Source organism: Malaclemys terrapin, chromosome 2, assembly GCF_027887155.1.
Source record: "Malaclemys terrapin pileata isolate rMalTer1 chromosome 2, rMalTer1.hap1, whole genome shotgun sequence".
Taxonomy (NCBI): domain Eukaryota; kingdom Metazoa; phylum Chordata; order Testudines; family Emydidae; genus Malaclemys; species Malaclemys terrapin.
Window position 1 is genome coordinate 241,951,375 of NC_071506.1, and position 25,378 is coordinate 241,976,752.

At 40.5% G+C, this 25,378-nt stretch overlaps 1 protein-coding gene across 4 annotated transcripts in view; it reads right to left on the minus strand.

Moving 5' to 3' along the window:
* Window positions 1–25,378, minus strand: part of ANKIB1 (ankyrin repeat and IBR domain containing 1) — a 171,257-nt gene that overhangs the window by 3,524 nt on the left and 142,355 nt on the right. For 2 of the 4 annotated variants that reach the window (XM_054020472.1, XM_054020475.1), the window contains 9 exons: window positions 21,906–22,036; window positions 15,622–15,756; window positions 13,978–14,064; window positions 13,815–13,881; window positions 12,304–12,449; window positions 9,828–10,006; window positions 7,815–7,866; window positions 2,852–2,963; window positions 250–383 (listed from right to left, as the gene is read on the minus strand). In XM_054020472.1, the coding sequence (XP_053876447.1) occupies window positions 250–383; window positions 2,852–2,963; window positions 7,815–7,866; window positions 9,828–10,006; window positions 12,304–12,449; window positions 13,815–13,881; window positions 13,978–14,064; window positions 15,622–15,756; window positions 21,906–22,036 (1,043 nt within the window). The remainder of the gene's footprint in view (window positions 1–249; window positions 384–2,851; window positions 2,964–7,814; window positions 7,867–9,827; window positions 10,007–12,303; window positions 12,450–13,814; window positions 13,882–13,977; window positions 14,065–15,621; window positions 15,757–21,905; window positions 22,037–25,378) is intronic. The other 2 variants (XM_054020473.1, XM_054020474.1) reach the window with 2 other exon arrangements.

A 25,378-nucleotide genomic window follows, 5' to 3' on the forward strand; every position in this document is an offset into this window, starting at 1 on the left:
TGTATTCCAGTAAAGTTTTAAAATCAGCTCTAAAAGTTGATTTATCCTTAGTGGTGATGATACATTTACAGTAGCTTAACAATACTTTGTAAATTCATATTTTCTTATCCCAGATTCCACCCCTCTCATGACCATAGTCATGTATTTGTCATGTAACAAATGTAGGATGCAGGAAAATATGATAAAGAAAAATATAGGAAGGGAAGCAAAGCAAAGCAAAGCAAATGGACAGGAGACTAGGGAAGATACCTGAAGAGAATCCTGGTTTTCAGAGCGACTGACAGGGGTATAGTCATGAAGTGAAGAGCTGTGCAGAATACTCATAGAAGCTGAACTCACCATGGAGGTACCGTGTCTTCTACTGCTACCACCCTCTTGAGTATCTGTTAAAATAATTTAAACAAAAACATAAGTAGGAACACGAAACCTCTATCAATTTTTAATCCCATTTTTATCAGCAGAACCTCCTGCCATTCTTATTTATTTGGGTTCAAGTGTATGATCTTGCTCTCGTCTTCATTTTGGCCCAAATCCTGTAATACAGAGCACAGCCCAAACAACTGGCTGTGTGCTAGAGGAAAGGACTGCTTCCCCATTCCCTCCTTAGGATGTTTGCACAGCTGCGCCCATGGCACCAATGAAGCCCTGCTGGATTTGGAAGGAAGTGGGGGAAGAGACAAGAGGAGCCTTGTAGCAAATGGTTCTTCTAGCCTTGCTCTGTGCACAGCACACATTAACCCCCCCCCACATCCAGCCCCAACTCATGTACAGTGGAACAGTACCAGTTACATTGCTTTGGGAGTCTCCATGGCTGCAGAGGATGGGATTGATTTACCCCTTTACTCCCTAATGCAGGAACCTGGATTTGGCCCTTTGTGCTTGTCTGCCTCCTTCCTATTTGTCAAAATCCATGTTAGCATGTTCCTCTCTATTCTTAGCTGCAGAGTGGCTCCCAGTACGTTGTGATAATTGAGTGTAATTTAGAGCAGCCATGAAGCTGTTCTAATTTAAGACAGGGACAAAAATATGCGGGTCACATATTCATATGCACACCATAGCTCAGCTGCAAACTGAGAATCTTGCTCACATTTCTTTTTCCTGTGATGTGTCAGCATTTCTAAGAGTGATGTTGCTACTGCTTCCACTGTGAATCCAAGTAACATTCCTGGTCTTAAAAAAAAATTCTAATAACGAAACCAGTGTTGTCAGAAAAAACTCATTCTATAGTAAAGGGAAATATCAATCTTTTGAATTATGCTACAGTAACTCTTCACTTAAAGTCGTCCTGGTTAACATTGTTTCGTTGTTACGTTGCTGATCAATTAGGGAACGTTCTCGTTTAAAGTTGTGCAATGCTCCCTTCTAACGTCGTTTGGCAGCCGCCTGCTTTGTCCACTGTTTGCAGGAAGAGCAGCCCATTGCAGCTAGCTGGTGGGGGCTTGGAACCAGGATGGACTGGCAACCCCCCACTCCCCTAAGTTCCCTGTGCTGCAGTCGCCCAGCAGGCTATCAATCGGTAGTTCAGCTGTCCCTCCCCCCACTGCCATATGCTGCTTCTGCCCTCTGCCTTGGAGCTGCTCCCAGAGACTCCTGCTTGCTGTGCAGGGAGGGGGCTAATGTCAGGGTGTCCCCCTCCCCCTGCACCCCGCTTACCCCTTCTCCATATAGAGCAGGGAGGGGACATGGACGGAGAGAGACAGAGAGAGCTTGGGGCAGCAGCTGCTGTCTCAACTTTCTGATCCACTTAAAAAGACAATGCACTTAAGAGTGGGTCAGCTTACTTAAAGGGGCCGAGTGCATCTCTCTCTCTCTCTCTCCCACACACAAGGTGTGTGTCTGTCTCTGTCTGCTATGCTGTCTCCCCTCCCTCGTGTTCGTGCTGCCTTGTGTGAGAGGCTACATTAACAATGTGTTAACCCTTGAGGGCTCAGCGAGTGCTAGGTCATCATTCTGCAGCAAGGCATTCCCTGGGAAATATCCCTCCCTCTACCACCCTCTAACTTCACCACCTCAACCAAGCTTCAGTCATCAAAGCTGTTTGCTTAAAATGTATAGTGTGTGTATATAGCTATATAATATATAGGTTTTTTGTCTGGCGAAAAAAATTTCCCTGGAACCTAACCCTCCCCCCCTTTACATTAATTGTTATGGGGAAATTGGATTCGCTTAACATAGTTTCGCTTAAAGTCGCATTTTGCAGGAACATAACTACAATGTTAAGCGAGGAATTACTGTAACAGGATTTACCATTTTCACTTGAAAATTTAGAATGAAATAAAAGTGAGATCCCAACAGGTTGTGCCTTATCATCACAACTAATCTGATGGCATAAAAACAAATTACCTTGTAAAAAGCCAAAATGGGTGGCAATTTTGCATCAGTTATTTTAAACTGCAGTCTTGGAATTATTCTAATCTACACTTTGATTTTGTCCCTCCGTGTTTCTCCTGCATATCTCATTGGACAAAAAACAGTGAATTTATATTATGTTGGGACAGGTGGATACAGGGGTTCTATATCACTCTGGCCCTTTTATTGGGCATAAAGGAGCTTGGTATGGGGATGAGAGTCTCGCCTGATGTATTTACTGCTGAAAATTTCTTCAGAGACAGAAAAATAAGTTTCCTCTAAGTAAGGGTGGATAGTCTAAGGCTCCTGCAAAGATTCATGGATATGTTCAACTGTACAGGAGTAGACACACTGAAGTCAACTCATGTGTAAAGTTAAGCAAGTGCAGCACTGAGACCACAAACTTCTTTTTATCTATCTATAAACTAAGGATCACAGTGGACTCTACTAACAATTTGAGATACATTTATTTTTCCTTTTTTACTCCAAACAAAGAACATACCTAATGTGCTCTCACTAGGGTCTTCGGGGTCTGGAGTATTACTGAGCAGACTGTGAATGTCTCCACGTCGACGCTGTCTATGCCTCCTCCGATACTGAAATTCAGCATATTCCTGCATAAATCAAAGGTTACAAAATACAGGGGAACATGCAATAATATTTTTTCTGCCATAACCAACAGTACATTTTCTATTAAGAAAAATGTGTGATTTTATACATTTATTATAAAATCACCTATTCCCAGAAAAATAAATCACAGATTGTCATGCAAGAAATTAAAAAAAAAAAAACACGACAGCAGGTAATCCTAAATGAACGAAATTATTAACTAGCAAAGAAGCCTACTAGTTGAAGATATGAATACTTGCAATCTCCATTTTTAAATAATTCCAAGTACTGTTAATTTTGTTTACAAGTTTTAATACCAACTTTTAATTATTTTTAGAATTACAACTGATTAAATATGAGTCTTCTCTCCTTTTTTGTTTAACATTAGACATTAGGGAGATACCTTCTAAGGCCCCTGATCCAGCAAAACAATTAAATTTGTGCCTGTTTTCCAGGAATAGTAAAGTTATGTGTGTGCTTAAAGTACTTTACTGATTTGGGGCCTATATTTGCAGGGCTAACACAAATCTGTGGTACAAAGTGGCTGGTCTGTGCCCCTCTGGAGTCCCTAGCCTCTGTTTGCCAGAAGCTGGGAATGGATCACTTGATGACTACCTGTTCTGTTCATTTCCCTCTGGGGCACCTGGTATTGGCCACTGTCATAAGACAGAATATTGGGTTAGATGGACCTTTGGTCTGACCCAGTATGGTCGTTCTTATGTTCTAAATGGGGTGGATTTTATCCACTGCTCAGTGATAAAAGAATACAGGCCATCGTACCTACTTATTTAACAGTTTTGACAAGCCAATTTGAGTGTGGGCATCAGAGTAGGGACTGCAAATGTTTCTTAATGTGATTTATTTATTTACAAAATGTACACAAATCTTGTTTTACTTGAACAGAGGTGGCAAAAAACTGCACGTAGGTGTTAACTCCCTTTATCAGAAACTGCAGGTAAGGCATCACAGTCCTGCCCCAAGAAGCAGCTGTCTCCAGCTTCTGTCTCTTTCTAGGATTCACACCAATCTCAAACAAATCTAACTAGTTAAACACACACTATACGTATTTCCTCCCGCAGCCCTTGCACTTTACACCTGGGAAACCCCTACTCCAAAGCTTCTCTTGTACTGTGTGGCCTGGAAAAGGTAGCCTAACCTTTAAGCCTCCTTTTGTACAGCTGCTCTGCAACATAAAAAACGTAGAACCAAGAGCCCAGACAGTTATGCATAGCCTCTTCTATGGCGAGTTTCATCCTGGGTGCTTACACATTAACAACAAATGCAAGCCATAAGCACTTTCACCACAATAGGATTAATGCTGGTAGACTCTTGCTCCTGTGTGAAGTTGCACTGATTCAAGTGCAGGATCAGGACCTTAATTACCAAATCTTGATGCCTAACAATTGACTTAGTATTCTTTACACCATATACACCTATTCCTCAAGTAAAGAGTTCCATATTTATTTACACAAGATTGTGAATGATCAGAAATGACTCCATAAAGTATTAAGATTTGAAAGTCATTGCAGATATTACATGAAAAATTATTTTCTCTACGTTTGCAATAAGGTCACAGATTTTACTCATGGCCTTTTTAAATGATAATTGTTGTTTCTTTAATATATTTGTGCATCAGACATATCTCCACTCATACGGATATAATTTTGTTTCTGATTACGTATAAAGATTTTATATATTTTAGCAATACAGATTTTAATTTTATTGTACTGAAAAGTAGAATTTTCATATACTGGCCTAAATATAGTACTTTTTACTGAAAACATTCAAATTTTCTCTATTCTGGGTAGAGTTTTATGGTAACAAGATCTGGTATATACAAATATTTTACTTTGGTATCAGTAAAAATACATAATTGTGCTAAAAAGTTTGTCTAGTGAATTTAATGGAAAACACAAAAAGGACTGAATTGTTTTAGCTACAAAATTCCTTTAGCACAGGTGGTTGCAAGTATCTTTGGCAGATAAGGTACAAAGGATACAATTTAAATCAGACAGTGCCATATTTGGGTAAATTATAACTGCTAATCAACAGTCATCTAAACATGACAGCCATGTTACTTATTGTTTAACAGAAGCCTTCCCTTTTCTAATCTGCCTTTTCTCCTACCCTGTTCCTCCTGGGCTGTTGTAACATCACAGATAGAGTTCAGTCTCACAAAACACTGAATTATTTAGGAACAAAGGAAGAACTGAAGGAATTGAACAGGAGAAACAAAGCTGATTACCCTATAAGAAGCAAGCTGTTTTTTCTAATAGCATATTGCTAACCAGCAACAATAGGAAAGGAAATATACAGAAAATGGAGTTTTATAAGACATGGTATTTTTCCAGCGTGTCTGAAAGTGGCTGGGTCTTAAAAAAAATGCAGAAGTGATATTTCTCCTTTAACCTCACACTTCAATTTAAAACCCCCTGAAATATTTAATTCAAGTTAAAGAGAAAAAGGAAAACTTGAAAGGAAAATGCACATATTATGTGCAATGCAGTTGTTTGACAATCACAAATGTTCTTCCACCATGTATAAATGGTGAAATATTGCTTTAAAAATTTGTATTTTGCTTTTTGTAATCCTGACAGCAGTAGTCCATCCTGCAGAAAAAGTGATATTATTTATGACACGACTAACGTAATATTGTATCTAGGGCTGTCGATTAATCGCAGTTAACTCACACAATTAAAAAAAATTAATTGCGATTACTTGCACTTTTAATTGCATTGTTAAACAATAGAATACCGATTTAAATTTATTAAGTATTTTGGATGTTTTTCTACATTTTTAAATTGATTTCAATTACAACACAGAATACAAAGTGTGCAGTGCTCACTTTATATTATTTTTATTACAAATATTTGCACTGTAAAAAATGATAAACAAAGAAATAGTGTTTTTCAGTTCACCTCATACAAGTACCATAATGCAATATCTTTATCATGAAAGTGCAACTTACAAATGTAGATTTTTTGTTGTTACATAACTGCACTCAAAAAAAACAAATCAATGTAAAACTTTAGAGCCACAGTTCTACTTCTTGTTCAGCCAATCGCTAAGACAAACAAGTGTGTTTACATTTACGGGATACAATGCTGCCTGTTTCTTATTTACAACGTCACCTGAAAGTGAGACCAGCATTTACATGGCACTTTTGTAGCCGGCATTGCAAGGAATTTACATGCCACATTCGTATGCCCCTTCATGCTTCAGCCACCATTCCAGAGGACATGCTTCCATGCTGATATTGTTCCTTTAAAAAAATGCGTTAATTAAATTTGTAACGCACTCCTTGGGGGAAAACTGTAGGTCTCCTGCTCTGTTTTACCCGTGTTCTGCCATATATTTCATGTTATAGCAGTCTCGCATGATGACCCAGCAGATGATATTCATTTTAAGAACACGTTCACTTCAGATTTGACAAAACGCAAAGAAGGTACCAATGTGAGATTTCTAAAGATAGCTACAGTACTCGACCCAAGATTTAAGAATCTGAAGTACCTTCCAAAATCTGACAGGGATGAGGTGTGGAGCATTCTTTCAGAAGTCTTAAAAGAGCAACATTCCTATGTAGAAACTACAGAACCCGAACCACCAAAAAGAAAATCAACCTTCTGCTAGTGGCATCTGACTCAGATGATGAAAATGAATATCCGTTGCTCCACACTGCTTTGGATTGTTATTGAGCAGAACCCATCATCGGCATGGATGTATGTCCCCTGGAAGGGTAGTTGAAGCATGAAGGGACATAGGAATCTTTAGAGCATCTGGCAGGTAAATATCTTGCAATGCCAGCTACAACTGTGCCATGCAAACACTTATTGTCACTTTCAGGTAACATTGTAAACAAGAAGCAGGCAGCATTATCTCCTGCAAATGTAAACAAACTTGTCTGAGCCATTGGCTGAACAAGACTTAGGACGGAGTGGACATGCAGGCTCTAAAATTTTACATTGTTTTATTTTTTAGTGCAGTTATTTTTTTTTCTACTAATTCTACATTTGTAAGTTCAACTTTCATGATAAAGAGATTGTACTACATTATTTGTATTAGGTGAATTGAAAAAAAACTTTATATTATTATTTTTGATTGCAAATATTTGCACAGTAAAAAACAAAATAAAGTGAGCACTGTACACTTTGTATTCGGTGTGGTAATTGAAATCAATATATTTGAAAATGTAGAAAATATCCAAAAATATTTAAATAAATGGTATTCTTTAACAGTGTGATTAATCACAATAAATTTTTTTAATCGCTTGACAGCCTAATTGTATCAGAAATTATCAAGTTTTCTTCCTCTTTAATACTACTTTTACATTCAGAATAATATTTGTTTAAAATTTAAACAGAAAATTTAATTTTAAATCTTTAATTTTTTGTTGAATTTTTAAATCAGTAAAGAATGGAAGAAAGTGTGCCACTTCATTTAGGTTCTCTGTCAAATCCTGTTGGACTGATATTGCATCCAAAAGTATATTTTTAATTATACAGATTTTTGAATATTTATTATAAAAATATTGCCACAGATGCAGGCATGTTTTCTTCGTAGATTCTTGCCTTGCTCTGAGATTGGAAAAAATACAATGCAAAGGTTTGGTCTGATGTCATCCTTAAGAACTGTCTTTTCTTAAGACTCATTGTTTAGGTACTGCCCAATTACCCATGCATATATTTCCTTCTATTGTGAAACAAAGAAAATGGAAAGCTTAAACCCAACCTTGCAAACCTTAAAACAATTTGAAACAAAATCTGGAATCTCTCCATGCAAAACAGAATTATACCCTGATTCCTAGAATATGCATAGCGACATTAAAAATTAAAAAAAAAAAAAAAAAAAAGGTTTACCTCAGGGGATGCAAATCCTAAATATTCCCAATCCCATGTTCCACCAGCAAAGCTATAAATTAAATCAGATACATCATGTAATTTATTAGCAGAATAAAGTATGAACAATGGCTCCCCCAGTCTACAATTGTAAATCATCTTTGAGGTGAACTCCTCATCTGTTTAACAACATACATTTATAAACATATTTCAGAAGACTGGATAATTAAATTATTTAAAATTCTGGATATTGAAAATTATTCTCAGCAATTATTTAAATAGTGTTTGGTGAGTGCCAAGTATGTAAGTGGCTATTTTGTAGTACAGGACGTGAAATGAGGTCACAAGTACTCAGCTAGCTATTAACACATCACAAAACTGTGTGTGAATATACTATAAAAATTCATATCTAGTACACTGACTAAACTGGGCAAGAATCATTACACCTAAATTATGCTTCACTGTCACAATGGCTTGGAGGGTAGAACAACTGAGTGGGTGAGTATATGTTATAATTATACTTATTAACTATTATTGTAATTCAGAACTTGACATATCTTAATGTAATTTAAAAAAAACAGAAAAAACTAAAAGAGAATGATTTTTAGGTTTACATCCTTTCACTAGAAGAAAAGAGAAATGTGGGGATAAAATAGTATACACACATCAAACCTACCAGTAACTTTTAACAATTAAAATGTAATCTAAACAAAACACTGAGCAGCAAAAATATTGCTTCTCTGAATCAGTTCGATCAATCACATTACTCTATTAAGATCTTTATACTATCAACAAGCTGTCTTCAGTTTAACACCTTTCACTTGTCAGCTGACCAGACAGCAATAGAAGTGTATACAGCAATTTGAGTTGGCATCCACAAGGTGCCATAAGAATGAAATGAAAACGCCAATCTAATCAAAAATATAGGAACTGTGAATGAGACTATTTGGCTTTCTAGCTAAAGGAGGAAATCAATGACCTCCCCATACATCTAGTCAGCCTCTGCAGCTTCCTAAACTCCAGGGGAGGATTCCTACCAAAGCATGGGCTCTATCTCCCGTGCTGATATTGCAACTGCACCTGTGTGGAAACCGTTGGCAACCCCCCTCCCCCCCCCCCCCCCCCCACAACACACCAAACTGGTGAAAATCCTGCCTGGTTTTGGGTTTCATTACAAATTTAAAAGTCAGCCAAGATTCCTCATTTTCAGTTCCAAAATGAAAATGAGAGAGACTTGGCAATTTAATGTATCAGAGGGGTAGCCGTGTTAGTCTGAATCTGTAAAAAGCAACAGAGAGTCCTGTGGCACCTTTAAGACTAACAGAAGTATTGGGAGCATAAGCTTTGGTGGGTAAGAACCTCACTTCTTCAGATGCATCTGAAGAGTGAGGTTCTTACCCACCAAAGCTTATGCTCCCAATACTTCTGTTAGTCTTAAAGGTGCCACAGGACTCTCTGTTGCTTTTGGCAATTTAATGGTGTTTCACATTCTGAAGTTTAAAGTGAAAGGGTGTAATTTCACATATGGAGATATACCCATCTCATAGAACTAGAAGGGACTCTGAAAGGTCATCAAGTCCAGCCCCCTACCTTTACTAGCAGGACTAAGTACTGATTTTGCCCCAGATCCCTAGATATCCCCCTCAAGGATTGAACTCTCAACCCTGGGTTCAGCAGACCAATGCTCAAACCACTGAGCTATTCCTCCCTCCAATTTAACTAGGCAAAGTGCATCAATGGGCATTGTCTGCCTACATCAAAATCCTCACTCGCTCGTGGCAACTACGTGCGGACCCACCCGAGGATTGCCGCTGGGACCCGCGCCCGAGTCACACGAACGGCAGCAGCTCCCCCCGTGAATCAAATGAAGAAAGTGTTTGTTGAGCCAGTGACCTACAACTACAAAATTGTCAGCTCTGTTTTGCTTTGATGTGTACGTCAAAGCAAGCACTAGTTTGAGGGGTGGGTTTACAGAGCTTGGTAACTGTAACCTGAACTTTTTTGGTTTGCACTCTCTTTTTATACCTAAATTACCTGCGTCTTGGAGCTTCTGGAGAGTCTGCAGGGGCAACTCCACGGGCCACAGAGGCCAAAAACTCTTGCCTCTTCTGCTGCACAAGACATGCTGCACGGATTATTTTGTGACGAGGAGTACGAAGATAAGGCCTATTTACTTTCTGAGCAAGGTCTTCCGTGACCATTTCTAAGTCTGTCTGCAACAGAAAATAAACAAAGTATACCATGTAATGTTACAACAAAATAAAACCGTTAAATGAACAACTGGCATAACTGCACTGTAAACATGCTATACAATAACTCCTCGCTTAACCCTGTAGTTATGTTCCTGAAAAATGCTACTTTAAGCGAAACAATGTTAAGTGAATCCAAGGGGGGGGGGGAGGGGTTTAGGTTCCAGGAAAAAAATTTCGCCAGACAAAAAAAACACACACACACGTGCACGTGCACACACACGCGCGCGCGCACACACAGTATAAGTTTTAAACAAACCATTTAATACTGTACACAGCAATAATGACTGTGAAGCTTGGTTGAGGTGGTGAAGTCAGAGGGTGGAAGAGGGTGGGATATTTCCCAAGGAATGCCTTACTGCTAAACGATGAACTAGCACTTGGCTGAGCCCTCAAGGGTTAACCCATTGTTGTTAATGTAGCCTCACACTTTACAAAGCAGCACGAATTGAGAAAGGAGAGACAGCATGGCAGAGAGAGACAGAGACACACATGGTGTGTGTGAGAGAGAAACAGAGACACGTGCATTACCCCTTTAAGTACACTAACCTTACTCTAAGTACATTGCCTTTTTAAGTAGATTAGCTAGTTGAGACAGCAGCTGCTGCCAGCAAGCTCCCTCCATCTTGAGCCCTGTCCCGTCGTGTCCCCCGCTCTGTTCAGTGGAGATGGGGTAAAGGAGCAGGGGACAGAGGAGGGAGGCAACCTGACATTAGCGTCCCTGCACAGCAAGCAGGAGGCTCCCGGGAGCAGCTCCAAGGCAGAGGGCAGGAGCAGCACACGGCAGTGGGGGGAGGGACAGTTGAACTGCCAGCAATGGATAGCCTGCTGGGTGGCTGCCGCACATTGAACTTATGGGAGCAGGGAGCTGATGGTCCACCCTGGTTCCAAGCCCCCACCAGCTGGCTCCAACGGGCTGCTTTTTCTGCAAGCAGTGGACAAACCAGGTGGCTGCCAGACAACGTTATAAGGGAGCATTTTGCAACTTTAAATTAGCATGTTCTCTATTTGATCAGCGATGGAACAACAAAACAACGTTAACCGGGATGACGTTAAGTGAGGAGTTCCTGTACTGAATAATTCAATTTCTCTAGAGATACCATCCTGACAGGATTCTCACTCCTGGGTGTTAGCTCCTTAACAAGAAACTGATTGAACTCCCTCAGCCCTCAAAGAATTTTTACCATTGAGGGCAGAGGTGTGCTAAGACAATGCCTATTATACTGATCAATACTGTCTCGTTGTTTCCTTGTACTCCCAATCTGTCTTTATCCATCCCGTCTTATTCTTAAATTGTAAGTTCTTTGGGGCAGGTTCTGTGTTTGTACAGTGTCTAGCATAATGGGTCCTGATCCTTAACTAGGGCTCTTAGGTGCTATGGAAATACATATATATAAATGAAGTTGTGAGGTATAGCGAGTCAAGCCCTCTAGTGCCATTGCATGCCATCCCCAGCTGGGTGTAATAAATACTGCCCTCTAATTTCAGTCAGTTCCTCCTTGATGGCCATCAACAAAGGGGCTGTCTGTTGAGAAAAGCATCATTCTGACATAACTTTCATTCACCACATAATTCCCAAACTCTGTGGGGAGGTATCTTCTTTAATATTTATGCCTTGATTCTTTTTCCTTTGGGGCATATTTTTGGTCATGGTTAATCATTTTGTATTGGTTTACCATCCTAGGGAGCTTCACTTTCTGTGCAAACGAAGGGATTGACTAGATCATTTAGAGGGCATTATTTACACCTGGCAGAGAAAGGAGATTTGATGGTCAATACAGGGCTTAGGCTTGCACTATACCCAAAGCCAGTGCCCTTAGGAATCAAAATTATTTTAGAATTGAGGGAGATCTGCTGGTCTCAGCCTAATCCAGGAATGAGAAGCCTGTTCATATAGCTTCAGAAAAACAGAATTACAAGTGTATTTTTTTTCCATTAAGAATCTGTTTGTCTTTAAAGCTGAAATAAAATATATTGCATTATAGACTAAACAATTCTGCCAAAAGTATTCTTCACTCCCTTCCCCCTAATTTGGTTGTAGCCTTAAAACCTTTAAAGACAGAATTCAAAATCATATAGACCCAACAATGAGTTTAATGCTACAGCAAAATAAACAGTTCATTATACACAGTTCTTGCCATGTCTTTGTCACTTTGAACTAAGTTTAAGAATTTTATATAGTCAGAAAACATGCAATATGGATAACTAGTATTACAAGAAAAATTAGTTCTGTCACAAAAAGCAAAACATACTTATTTTACCTGCATAAGTTCAAATATTTCTTTCTTTGTGCTTTTAGGTTCCAAAAAGAATCCATATGGATAAGAACACTTGAGAATGCGGCGAGTTTTTAAGAGCTCTTGTACTGCATCTTCAATGAAAGTGGTATCAGGACAGCCTCCTTCAGCTGTACAGTAACACAAGCATTGTAAAAACATTTTTCTGCTGACCTTAATAATTTTATTATGAGAGTTTCCCCCAAAAGAAGTACAAGTTTGTGTTAATGTAAGATCAGAAATATTTTCCAAATAAATTCCAGTCCATACTGTAAATGGATAGGTGTGGTTATGGTAAAAAAAAGTAACTATGTATCACTAACTTCTCTCTGACTCAAGTGATTTATTCCTTGTGTGTATTTAGAGTCTCATATGCTTATTCTACTTCCTAATAGAAGCTTTTATTACTTTTTATTCACACTAACATTTCAGAATGAGAAATTACACCATGTAATAGGCCCTAATGGGCCCTATCCATAAAAGGCCTATCCAGAAGGACAGATAAGATTGCTCACTTGGGTCAGCTGGGTAAAACTACCTGCAGTGACGACCTGACCAGGTCTGAATTTCCACTCTTGCAGGTGGTAACATTGCAGGTCATCTTCATACAGTTTCAATACAAACTTACACCCATGATCCTGCAAAGAGCTCCTCGTGCGCAACCCCTGCATACATGGAGAGCTCACTGGAGGATCAAGACTTTCTTTCTTTCTTATGGGTACACTTCTCTACAAAGTAAGAAAAACTGATTCAGAACAGATCACATGTAACAAGTTGTGTACTGTGCTGTGCACTGGTTGAATCAAATCATCTTTCCTCACCTTAAAGGTGACTGCATTTCAGAAGCAAGTGATTCTTCCTATATAGCATACATGCTGTAGTTCCTAATGAACCTTTCATTACCCTTGGTAACTTTCACTCTATGCATCCGAAGAAGTGAGGTTTTTACTCACAAAAGCTTATGCCCAAATAAATCTGTTAGTCTTTAAGGTGCCACCAGACTCCTTGTTGTTTTTGTACATACAGACTAACACGGCTACCTCCTGATACTTGACACTAATGAACCTTGGGATCCTTCAGAGTGTAAGTCACTACATAAATGTAAGATACCATTAAGAGTCTGAAATTCATACTTCACTGTTTCCTCAAGCAATTTTCATTAACGTTATTTAAAATATGTGGGAGAAAGGACAAAACAAATACATGGAATCAGGTGTGGGGGGCTGTTACACATAAATACTGAAAGAGAATTGTTATCTCCTTAACAACAAAGGACTCAAACTCAAGTTAACATCAGATGAACTGAGGACTGACAAAGGCTGAAAGTTCAAAGACTGAAATGTACAGAAGTAGCAGTCTGAAATATCTCATTTCTTGTAGGCATCAATATAAGTAAAGAAAAATCTGAAGAACAAAATTGTTCTTTTAGTGTAAAGAGATATTTGACTTCAGACCACCGTTATATAAATCAGTAAATACCAACAAACACTACTTACTTCCACTGAGAGCTCTACTCAACTGCTCCATCTTTTCTTTGGCAGTTTTTAGAAGGCGCTGTTCTAACTAAAAAAAGGGACATAAATAAAATTCAACAAATTCATCTAATTATTGGACTAATAAAGTGGGGAAAAAATGTATTAGAAACTGTTTGGATCATACCTGATAGCTGAGCTCATGGTTCTTAAACCTCGTGTAATAATGCATAAACCTATCAAGCTCTTGAAATCGTCTATGTTTCTTTTCAGCCTAGAAAATAAGAAATCAAACATGAGTCATCCATTTACACTTATGTTATTTTAACAATCATCAGCAAATACAAAATATAGTCAGCTGTTTCAGACTATTAGACATCTATACACAAATACCATGGTAATGGGTACTGTTTAAGACGTACTCCTGGAGGAATTCTGTGCCAAAAAAATTAAAAATTCTGCGCACAATATTTTAAAATTCTGCCAATTTCATTTGTCAGAATAATACTACATAATCACGCCAGTTTCAGTTATTTTGGTAATTTATTTCAAAATACTAGTCAGCAAGCTTGTCTGTAACAATACAGACATACAAACAAAAAATTCTTCCAGGAGTACAGAGGTAAAGAAACACCTATGACAACCCAGTTCCTGTTTCACCCACTCCTCCCTTCCCCTCCAAACCCAGCCATGGGGCCAGACACCAGCCAATACACCTGAAGCCCCTTCCTCCCTAGCCCAGCCGCAGGGGCCCACAGCTCAGACACCTGCCCTCCCAAGAGCCCAGCTGCAGGGCCCCCCCATCCCAGATACTCACACATCCTTCCCCGCCAAAGCTCAGCTGCAGAGGCCCCCTAGCCTAGACACCCATCCCCCTCCACCACCAGAGCACAGCCGCAGAGCCCCCTCCCAGCCTCCTCCATCCCCAAAGCCCAGCTACAGGGTCCCCCCAGCCCAGACACCCTCCCCCTCGAGTCCAGCCTTGCCACCCCAGCCCAAACCCCCCTCCTTCCCAGTGCCCAGGGATCCAGAGGGAAAAACAGCCTGATGCTCGGTCCCAGGCTTGAGTGGAGTTTCCTGCATGTCGCGGTCTCCTTCCCTCAGAGTGTGTAGGGAACTGCAGCTGCCGGGAATGCTCCAGCTCCCGCTCCCCCCAGCAGTGTCTTCTATGTGCAAACTGGGCTCTGCTGGGTCCAGTGGCCCCTTGTGGTGGCCAGCAGCACTGCAGCCCATTTCGGGGGGAGGGGGAGAGAGGAGGAAATTCTGCACGCACATTAAATATTGCAAAATTCTGCATTATGCAGTGGTGCAGAATTTGCCTAGGAGTAGTCTAAGACACAGAAAGGTAATGTTTTGAAATCAGAAGTCTGACAGATACAGCCATCAGAACTGAGGAATTGAGATTTTGTGCCTATAGAGCAACCTTTAAACAGAGGACCTCAAAGTACATTGCTAACATCAATTAAGCCAAATGACACTTCTCTGAGGCACAGCGGGTAATTACAGGTCTACTACACTGGTTGCAGAGAATGGTAACCACGGTAGAGAGAGATGAAATGACTTTCCCCACACCACACAGTGGGTTAGTAGCAGAACAGAGAACCCAGTTCTCTTTGTTCCCAGTATAAACACAAGCCTGACAGTATTTTCTTCCTATTACCTCAATATGATATTTAGAGTTATAATTCACTTTTGTTCCACTGAGGACCTTGGATGGGGAAAAATTAAACTCTAATAAATTTTTCTCAGGGACACCAATTCAGAATCTTAGGCAAGACAGAAAATTACAGCCTAAGTATTTTATTGGAGCCAATACAGTTTAATCTCCTACCTCCACTGTCATTTCCTTGGACTGTTCCTCTACATGCTGAATGATTTCATAGCGAGTGCACCTGTAATAGCCTCCAGTAGAAGAGCTGTGCTTCTTCCATTCTTCTAGGCAAATCCAGCAAAAGTCATATTTGCACTTCAGAAGAAGAAAACAAAACTAATATCTGCGTCCAATCATGTTACAGATTTCCAGTACTGCATCACTATTCCACCACAACCAACTGAAGCGACAGAATTCACAGGAATAGTACATTCCCCCATATGTTTATATGTCAAAAGAAAATGCCCAAGGACTCTCCTAGCAGATGTATTCTATGGTGCCATATAAAGGTACAGTTTGATTCTCAGACATAGGGCAGGAGTGCTTTGCATGCTATAAATTAAGTCTGGGGTGGGTGCACAGAACAAGATGTTGAGTAGAGCTGGATGGGACTATATCAACATAATGTTTCTGTTGAAAAATATCAGTTTGTTAAAAACAAACTGTTTGTGGGGCAGTCTCAGTTTCAATTATTATTATTTTTTTTAACTCAAAGGTTTTGGAAAAAGTTTTGAAATTGTCAAAGATAATAAGCTAATCATAGAAAAGGCTGCAGAATGGAGGGAGAGGTTTGGCTAAAGGCTCCTTGCTCTGCATCCCGATCAGTAGCTCCCTGCTGCCACAGCAGCTTTGTGGGAGGGGCTGGGTAGCTGTCTCATGGTCAATACTCAGGGCTGTGAGCATAGGCTCCAGCAGCTGGAGAAGGGGAGCTTCCCTGGCCCTTTGATATTCTACTTTAACCTACACTTCTGCCACATGTGGGTGTGTGAAGGAAGGAACCATCATTCTTGGGGCTGCTACCTGTCCCAAGGGCGATTTTGCAGCTGAGGTGCTGCTGTTTCTTGGGAGCTTTCCTGCTTGAGGAGGGAGGCCATAGAAAAATGTACCCTAGCCTTAGCACTTGAGAGGTGCCTGAGTCTCTGCAGAGCAGGCACAAATCTCCATCCAGGGGAGGTACAGGAGACACAATGTCTGGCCTTCTTAGCTTTCTCCACCAGGCTGAACTCCACATGGGTGAGGCAGGGCATGAAGAGTTCCAGTGACTCTGAAGAGAAAGGGAGTCCCCCTGTGCTGATAAAGGTAGACCAAGACAGCTTAGTGACTTTAAGCCTGTTTTTCCTCCTCCTCTTCAAATTTGCTCTGCAGCAGGGAGGAGATGGTCTGCCTGCCTGAAGCTAAAAAGAGACAGATGAAAAACTGGTGGTTCCTCAGAGGTGGAGCCACACATTCCATGCCTCTAATTGACAGGTCTGGTCTGTCTCCAGGGCTGCATAGAGCAGAGACTCAGTGTCATTGATCTGTGAATCTCATTATGAATAAGAAAGATGAGTGATCTTAACTAAGGCCCAGATGCTCAGAAGTATTTAGGTGCTTAACTCCCATTGAAATCATGGAAGTCAGTCTAAGTCCTATGAAACTAAAGAAGGTATTTAAGTTGGTCACTTAAAAGAAGCCATTCAAGCAGTGGTCAAGACATGCAAATTAATAATATTAATCTTAAATTCAAATTAAATCCCACAACTTCTCTCTATTTATCAATATTTGCTTATGTCTCCTTTCCAGGAATACAGAGTCTAAACAATCTGGGGTTTAACACAAAAAGCTATTAATACTTAAATTATAATAGAATTTCAATACTGCATTAAAATTAGTACAAGAACAAGTTAAATCTAATCCTTTGGCAGTGCTTTGGCAAACTCCATCTCACCAGTGATGCTGAATTCTCAGTGTTGTGATGATGTTGTAGAAGCAGTGGTGGTTGGAAGGTTGCTTCCTCTTGATGCTGTGTTGTGGTTTTATTGTTCTTAGCTGTCTTGTTGCTTTTTGTTTGCTTGTAGAGATGAAATGAAGTGACTAAACTAAGATGAGTGCTGAGAGCTAGAGTGTAACTGGGCAAGTGTGTATAACAGTACATAAGGATAAAGGTATAAGTATAAGAGAGTGTTTCAGTTCAGAGAAATTTATACACTTCTTTTTCCATGGCCTCATTGAAAGTGGAAGACAGACCTCTTTCAGGGGTACAGATGGATTTAAGTATCAGCTGCTGTCACCTTCCATTGGCTCAACATCTTTACTGGATTGTGCTGGTACCATCTTCAGCTGGTGAATATTCAATCTGCTATTGCATATGCAGCAGAGTTGTTATTCTTCAGCTTTATGGGTATATTGATTTTTGATATTTAAAGTTTTAACTCTCTCTTTTAATCAATTTATTTTCTGAGTTATCCCTTTAGATCCATCAGTGTTTAATAGGAGCAGAAATTATGTTTCAAATGAGTCCAAATACTCCTATTTCCTGTATAAAAGCTCTTGAAATAGTCAGGTCTTAAAATAGTCTTCAGCCTTTCAGGTCTTAAAATAGCCTTTTTAAATGTAAACTTTGAGCTCTTAAAATAGTCTTTTTAAATATAAAAGATTCTTAAAGAGAGTATTTAAATGTAAATGGTCAAAGAAAGTATTGTCTTTTCTTTGTACCATCCTTGGAAAGATTCTTCTTGTTTTTCTGAGCTTGATAAGGAGCTGCTTACGCATTGCCATAACTAACTGTTTTCCCAATTAATATAAATACTTTCTATACTCAAATGGCTTCTTACATTAGTAACCAGTTATAGCATTAAATGGCTTAGCTACATTTGTACATAAAATATCTTACTTTTCATATAATGGTATCAGGCAGTTATTATATGAAGGCCCACATTTAGATATACAATATTTGCAAATATACATGTCAAAATAAGCTTATAGCATGTTAAGCATTTGAGGGACAACAAAGGTTTTCACCTTTGAGTAGAAACATGAGTTAGAAGTAACCAGTATCTTCCATAAAACATTTCCCAACCATAAATGAGTCTTCCTGGTTGCTTGCCTTTTGAGCAAATGGTTCCTAGATTTACAACCTATTTGTTGTACATTCACAATATGCAATTAAAGACACTTATCAAGTACTCTATACAAGGTCAAAATCCCAATTACTAAAACGTATATACATCTTTCAAAGGATAACGTAAAAAGAAAATAGTACAGAATGTTAAAACAAAATAGAAGCTATAAAGCTGCATACAAGCGTCTGTGTGAACACAAATGAAGGTAATAAATATGGTTTAACAAGCAAGGTGGTGTCATCCTCTTTGACACTTTGTTCTCACTGTTTGACAGAATGCAGACATTTCCTAGGAATTTCCTTAATTAGCTTGAGCATTTCATTATAAAATTAACCAAAAAACATAAGCATGTGAGCTATCATATTCTCCAAGCATCTTGTGTATGAAAATAACAGTGTCCTAAAATTCAGTAACAGTGAAGCCAATTACACAATAACCTAAAATTATAATTGTTTTATTATTAACCTTTTTTGCATCAATACTGAGGTCTCTCCCCTATTATGTCCTTTACAAATCTTATGCTTCCCCACCTATTTGATATTAAGAAGAATGCTAGAAGACCTGGAGGGATACAGCAAGAATAATTCTGAACTGATTTAGAGTAGATAAGGAATAAATGACAGCCAACAAAGAGACATTCTGGTGAAAAGCCAATGACTTCTCAAAATCATGGTCCAAAACATTTAGGACCCAATTCTGCACTTTGGGCTGTGTGGATATCTAATGGAGTGTGGCAGCTGCAGGGAGCCAGTTGTGACTTTTCAATACTCAACTGGTAGGATCTGGCAGAAATTAGAGCAGCAGGGAGACTACTCTAACTTCCGCCAAAGGTCTAAAGTCCATAAGAGAACTTACACAAGAGGATGAACAAGTATAAGGGAGCTCCATTCCACCATGCGGCCCAGCCCTGGAATAACCCTTCCCCCTCCTCTTATATAAGGGAGAGGGGAGGCTAGCACAGGAAGTAACAGAGTTGCCTCTATCAGCTTTCTCCTGATGGAGAGTTCCCCTACATAAGGGGAATTCAACACCAGTTATCTCTGGCCATTTTAAAGCCACTTTGTGCTGCTTACAAGGTGCAAAGCGTTCTTAGCAGACTGGAGAATCTGGCCCCTAGTTAGTACCTCAAATGCTGGTAGAACTGAAGTAGTGACACTAACTTATGTTTAATGGTGAAAGCCAATCAAGCCTATAGTATGCAGCAACAGAGGGTCCTGTGGCACCTTTAAGACTAACAGAAGTATTGGGAGCATAAGGTTTCGTGACTTGCATCTGAAGAAGTGAGGTTCTTACCCACGAAAGCTTATGCTCCCAATACTTCTGTTAGTCTTAAAGGTGCCACAGGATCCTCTGTTGCTTTTTACAGATTCAGACTAACACGGCTACCCCTCTGATACCTATAGTATGCAACTCTTGAAATCTTGTTGAGTTGAGCTTATTGAATGAGTTGAGCTCATCTGAAGAAAGAAAAAGATAAATGGTAAACCTAGAATGAACCAGTGAGGGCAGGGCGGGATCTGTGTCTGCTGGCAGCACAAACAACAAAATCCCTAAATATAGCAGAGGAAAAGTGAGGAGGAGTATGTGATGGGCGCAGAAAGAAAAAGCCATTTGCATGGTATGGAGAGACAGACAGACTCCTGGAAAAAGAGAAAAAGAGAACTGTTTTCTAACCCAAGGTATATTTTGATTGAAGCCAACCTACCTACACAAATAAGTGTTTGAAACCTTAGTAGTGATAGATACCCCCTTCTTAATCTGAAAACCTGACATTATTAAATGGACATATTAGCTGTTGTTGCTACTTTCACATAAGCTATTGTGACAGGGTCAGGCCAGATGGCTATAGAAGAGTAGTGGAAGGTAGATACATTAACCCCAGATTAAGCAGGTCCCTTTTCCCTGAGTAAAATAACAGGGACTATTCCAGAACAATCAGGAACTTGTTAGAACCAATTAAGGCAAGAAGGCTAATTAGGACACCTGGAGCCAATTAGGAAGCTACTAGAACCAATTAAGGCAGGTAGGCTAATCAGGGTACCTGGTTAAAAAAAGAAAGACCTCCCTTCAGTTAGGGAGAGGCACGTAAGGAGCTGGGAGCTAGAGGACGTGCTACTGTAGGACTGAGGAATACAAATGCCATCAGGCATCAGAAAGAAGGTCCTGCGTTGAGGACAAAGAAGGTGCTGGCAGGAGGTCATGGGGAAAGTGGCTCAGGGAGTTGTAGTTGTCACGTAGCTGTTACAGGAGACATTGAGACAGCTGCGATCTAGTAGAGGGAGGGCCCAGGTTCCCCCCATTCCCTATTTGACACATGAAGAGTTGACCTGGACTGTGAGTCATATCCGAGGGGAAGGTCTCTGGCCTGTCCCTGACCCACTAGGTGGGACAACAGAGACTGCGGGGATTGTTCTCCTCCCTTTCCACCATACTGGCCAGATGAGGTTAGCTGAGTGAACAGCAGGTTTGAACCAGTGGTAAATGTGGCCAAACTGCAGGCTGCCGTGAACATCTGAGGCAAGCAAATCCGCCAGAAAGCGCAAGACCCACCAAGGTAGAGGAGGAACTTTGTCACACTATCCATTGACTAAAAAGCAAGTACTCTTTCTGCTTTTAGTTCATTTGAAAAAAAGAGTTGTCTGAGATGTATTATAATGTTACATAAAGAGGTTTTGACATAGAAAATATTGCTATGCGAAACCTATTTAATTTTGTGAGGTATTGAAAACTTGCATCTACTTTTCTGTCTATTGTTACTCCTAAAGTCTTTCTTGGAATTACTGCTCTCCTGGTTTCTCACTCCCATTGAATATCTATGTTTACATTTTTCCACCTTATTTTGACCTTCGTATTATTTCTGACCTTATTTTGATATTTTCAGCTCACCTTATTTCTCTTTGTATTATTTCTCTATCTTCATTAGTGTTCACAATGCCCAAAAATTTAGTATCTTCTGTGAATTAAATATGCTATTAACTTTCTCTTCTAGGTCATTAATGAAGAGTGGACCACACAAAGATCTGTATAGTTTTCCTCTAAGCCTTTCCTCCTATTTTATTCTTAGTTTACTGCTTGTCATTTCTCTTTGTTTATTGTCCTTCAACCCATGTAACCAGTGTTCACTGCCAAGCCAAAATTGATCTTGTAAGTAAGATTTAATGAAATTGTATATAAAATATTCTGCTTACATCTTAATACATTAGAGCTTCTTTCCATCTGCCAGTGTTGCAATTTGGTTTAGAAGTTCCACTAGATCCCATGCCTGTGATTTCAGAGGCTTTGTATGTTTACATTTACAAAGTAGACGTGTATATACAACTTGAGTTACACTTTCCACCATAAACAATATAAACTTCTTTATACCTTTGCACACTGCATGTGGTTGCAGCCCTCATTCTTCTGAATTGGAGATTTGCAGTTGGCGCATGGTTTGGAGTTAGTTAGTAACCATAGGCAGTTGGCAGCATCTTCATAAGCCTCACTAACTCCCACAACTTTGTGGAAAAAAATGTGGAAAAAAAATAGAAAAGTTAAGATTATGTGCATATCAATTTTTGTAAAATGTAGGTGAAGAAGTTTCCCTAATTCTTGACAGTGCACATTAATTTCCTCATAAACCTACAGCATGTGTTACAAAGTAATATAAGGAAAAAATTAAGATGCTTTGACAAATACGACATAAGTCAAAGGTCACATCCACACCTCAATCAGCTAGGGAATGCATCTGTATATTTTATTATGCTTTACATTATAATTTATTAAATATACTATAAGATGTTAACACAGTCAAAGACCCATGCTAGGAATTTAAAAAAATCATTGTTGATACTTAAGTTTTATACTAGTTTCTATGGATCACTCCAAATAAGTGTGTGTCCTGTGTTATTTTACACTAATTAATAAATGATGGTAATATTATTTGGTAATATTATTTGTATCACCTACGAGCCCTGGTCATAGATCAGGACCCCACTGTACTAGGCATTGTACAAACACAGAACAAAAGACAGTCCCCTGCCCCCAAAAGTTTACAATCTAAATAGACTTATTCATCCTCCCCGCCCCCCTCCCCCCCCCCCCTTTTTTTTTAAAACACAAGTATCAGCTGCTTCTATTTCTCTAAGATTTATGGAAATGACTTCTGGACATAGCATTAAGAGCCAAACCATGTGCAATAGGTAATGCAGACGCTCCCTGACTTACGCAAGCATTCCGTTCTGGAACGCCTTGCGTAAGTTGAATTTTGCATAAGTCGGGGACATATACCCCGACAATTACACACACAACCCCCTCACCGCCCCAAACCCAACCCACTTACGGAACTTTTTCTGTAAGTGTGGGTTTGTGTAACTCGGGTTTGTGTAACACTGGGAGCATCCGTATTTTAGAAAATAAATACTCAGCGCTTTGGGACTCTTCTGGAGATTACAAGATTTCCTACCAAGTTCTAAAATACAATTTTGGGAGGTGGGGGGAGGAAGATTTTAATTTGTGTTTTGGCCTCATCCACACTGCCTGACTGAACTGTGTGAAAGCAGTTTTAGCCTACAGCAGTTTTAAAGCATAATATATGGAGATATACCTATCTCATAGAACTGGAAGAGACCCTGCCTTCACTAGCAGGACCAAGTACTGATTTTTTGCCCCAGATCCCTAAGTGGCCCCCTCAAGGATTGAACTCACAACCCCAGGTTTAGCAGGCCAATGCTCAAACCACCTGACTATCCCTCCCCTTCCCCCTTAAAACAACTACAGGAAACACAATACAAATGTAAATTGGGTTAGTGGGAGATATTTATTAAATTGGACTTTCCATTGTAAAGTAAAAAGAATCAGGAAATATCTCATAATAGCATGAAGAGGGAATCTGAAATTTTCAAAGATACCAAGCAAATTCTATTTTAAAATGCTTAGTTAATTTAACAATGGTTTTATAATAATAATTAGCATTTACATACCAGATTATATGTTCTAAATGCTGTAGACACACGAAGGGCCTAATTCTGATCTAATTTAACATTGGTGTAAAATAGGAGAGGCAACAGAGTTACATCAATAAGCCAGCATGAAATCAGAATAAAGTTGTAAGCAATTAATCTAATTACACTGATAAAATAACCAATATTTTTAAATTACAAAGATAAAGATTACTGACCTGTAACCAGAGTTCTTCAAGTGGCCTCTGCACATTCACATTCTTAGAATGTACTCATGGCGTAGCTAGAAATGGAACCTTCTAGCAGTACTGCACATTGGAATGCTTCTTTCTTGGAGTTATAATCCCAACTCAGGCATTGGAGGAGGTGCACAGATGCACAACCCATTTATAGCTTTGCTCTCCAAATGTACAGAGCCACGAGGGGAAGAGAAAGGGGAAGAAGGTGCAAGAGAACTCCAACAGGCACTGCTACCAGAAACTTCCTCTGGTCCTGATGGTACCATGGGCACATCCCAGAGTAGGAATGTGCAGAGGGCCACTTGAAGAGCTTACCTTTACAACAATTATGAAAGTCTTGAATTTCCAATTCATTCCAGTTGTAAGATGCATTTCCCATATCCAAACCGAAAGAATCAAACTGTCAAGGGGGCAGCTCTGTGTGTATGTGCATGCGCGCATGTGCCTATATTATATATATAAAAATAAAATCTTGTGACTTAAAAAAAAAACAAAAAAACAAAAAAACCAGCTCTGCCATTGAAACAACTCAGAATATTTGGCATGGAAATAGTCTTAGCTGAGGAGAAGTGCTTTTGAATCTTCTGGCTAAAATCTATCGATCAATCTATCTAGATCAGAGGTGGGCAAACTACAGCCCGCGGGCCACATCCGGCCCACGGGACCCCTCCTGCCTGGCCCCTGAGCCCTCAGCCCCTCCCCTGCAGCCTGAGCTCACTGTGCCACTGGCGCAACGCTCTGGGCGGCAAGCTCCTGGGGCAGCGCAGCTGCAGAGCTGCGGCCTGACCCGGTGTTCTGTGCTGTGCGGTGGCGTGGCTGGCTCCAGCTGGGCGGCACAGCTACCTGTCCTGGTGTCTGGGCAGCTCGGCTCTAGTGCCGCCAGCCACTGGTGCTTCAGGCAGCGCGGTAAGAGGGCAGGGGAGTTCGGGGTGGTGGTTGGGGGTGGGGATAGGGGTTGGGGCGGTCAGAGGGCGGGGAACATGGGGGCAGGAGTTCCAGGGGGCAGTTAGGAAGGAGAGGGGGGGTTGGATGGGGCAGTGGGGGGCAATCAGGGAGAAGGGGTGGTTGGACGGGGCAGAGGTCCCGGGGGGGCAGTCAGGAATGAAAGGAGGGGTTTGATGGGGCAGCGGGGAGCAGTCATGGGCGGGGGGTCCTGGAGCAGCGGGGTGGGGTGGATGGGGCAGGAGTCCTGGGGGAGAGGGGGCTGTCTGGGAACAGGGGGTTGGATGGGGGCAGGAGTCTTGGGGGGAATGTCAGGGGGCAAGAAGCAGATGGGGTCGGATAGGGGGCGTTGGCTGTGCCACGTCTGGCTGTTTGGGGAGGCACAGCCTCCCCTAACCGGCCCTCCATACGATTTTGGAAACCCGATGTGACCCTCAAGCCAAAAAGTTTGCCCGCCCCGATCTAGATATAGATATGAAAAGTCTATTTTCCCCTATTGTGCTTTTACTCAAAATTGGCTGAAACTCCAACTTACCAAAATAATTCACCTTCTGCCACAGATCAACGAAGGATAGGGTGACCAGATCACAGGGATGAAATATCGGGACGCGGGGAGGGGCGGAGGGGGGGCGGAGCAAAAAAAAAAAAAAAAGCAGTTTCGCAGGGGCGGGGGGCATTAGCAGGCCCCAGCCGCACGTACTGCCCACCCCAGGGCAAA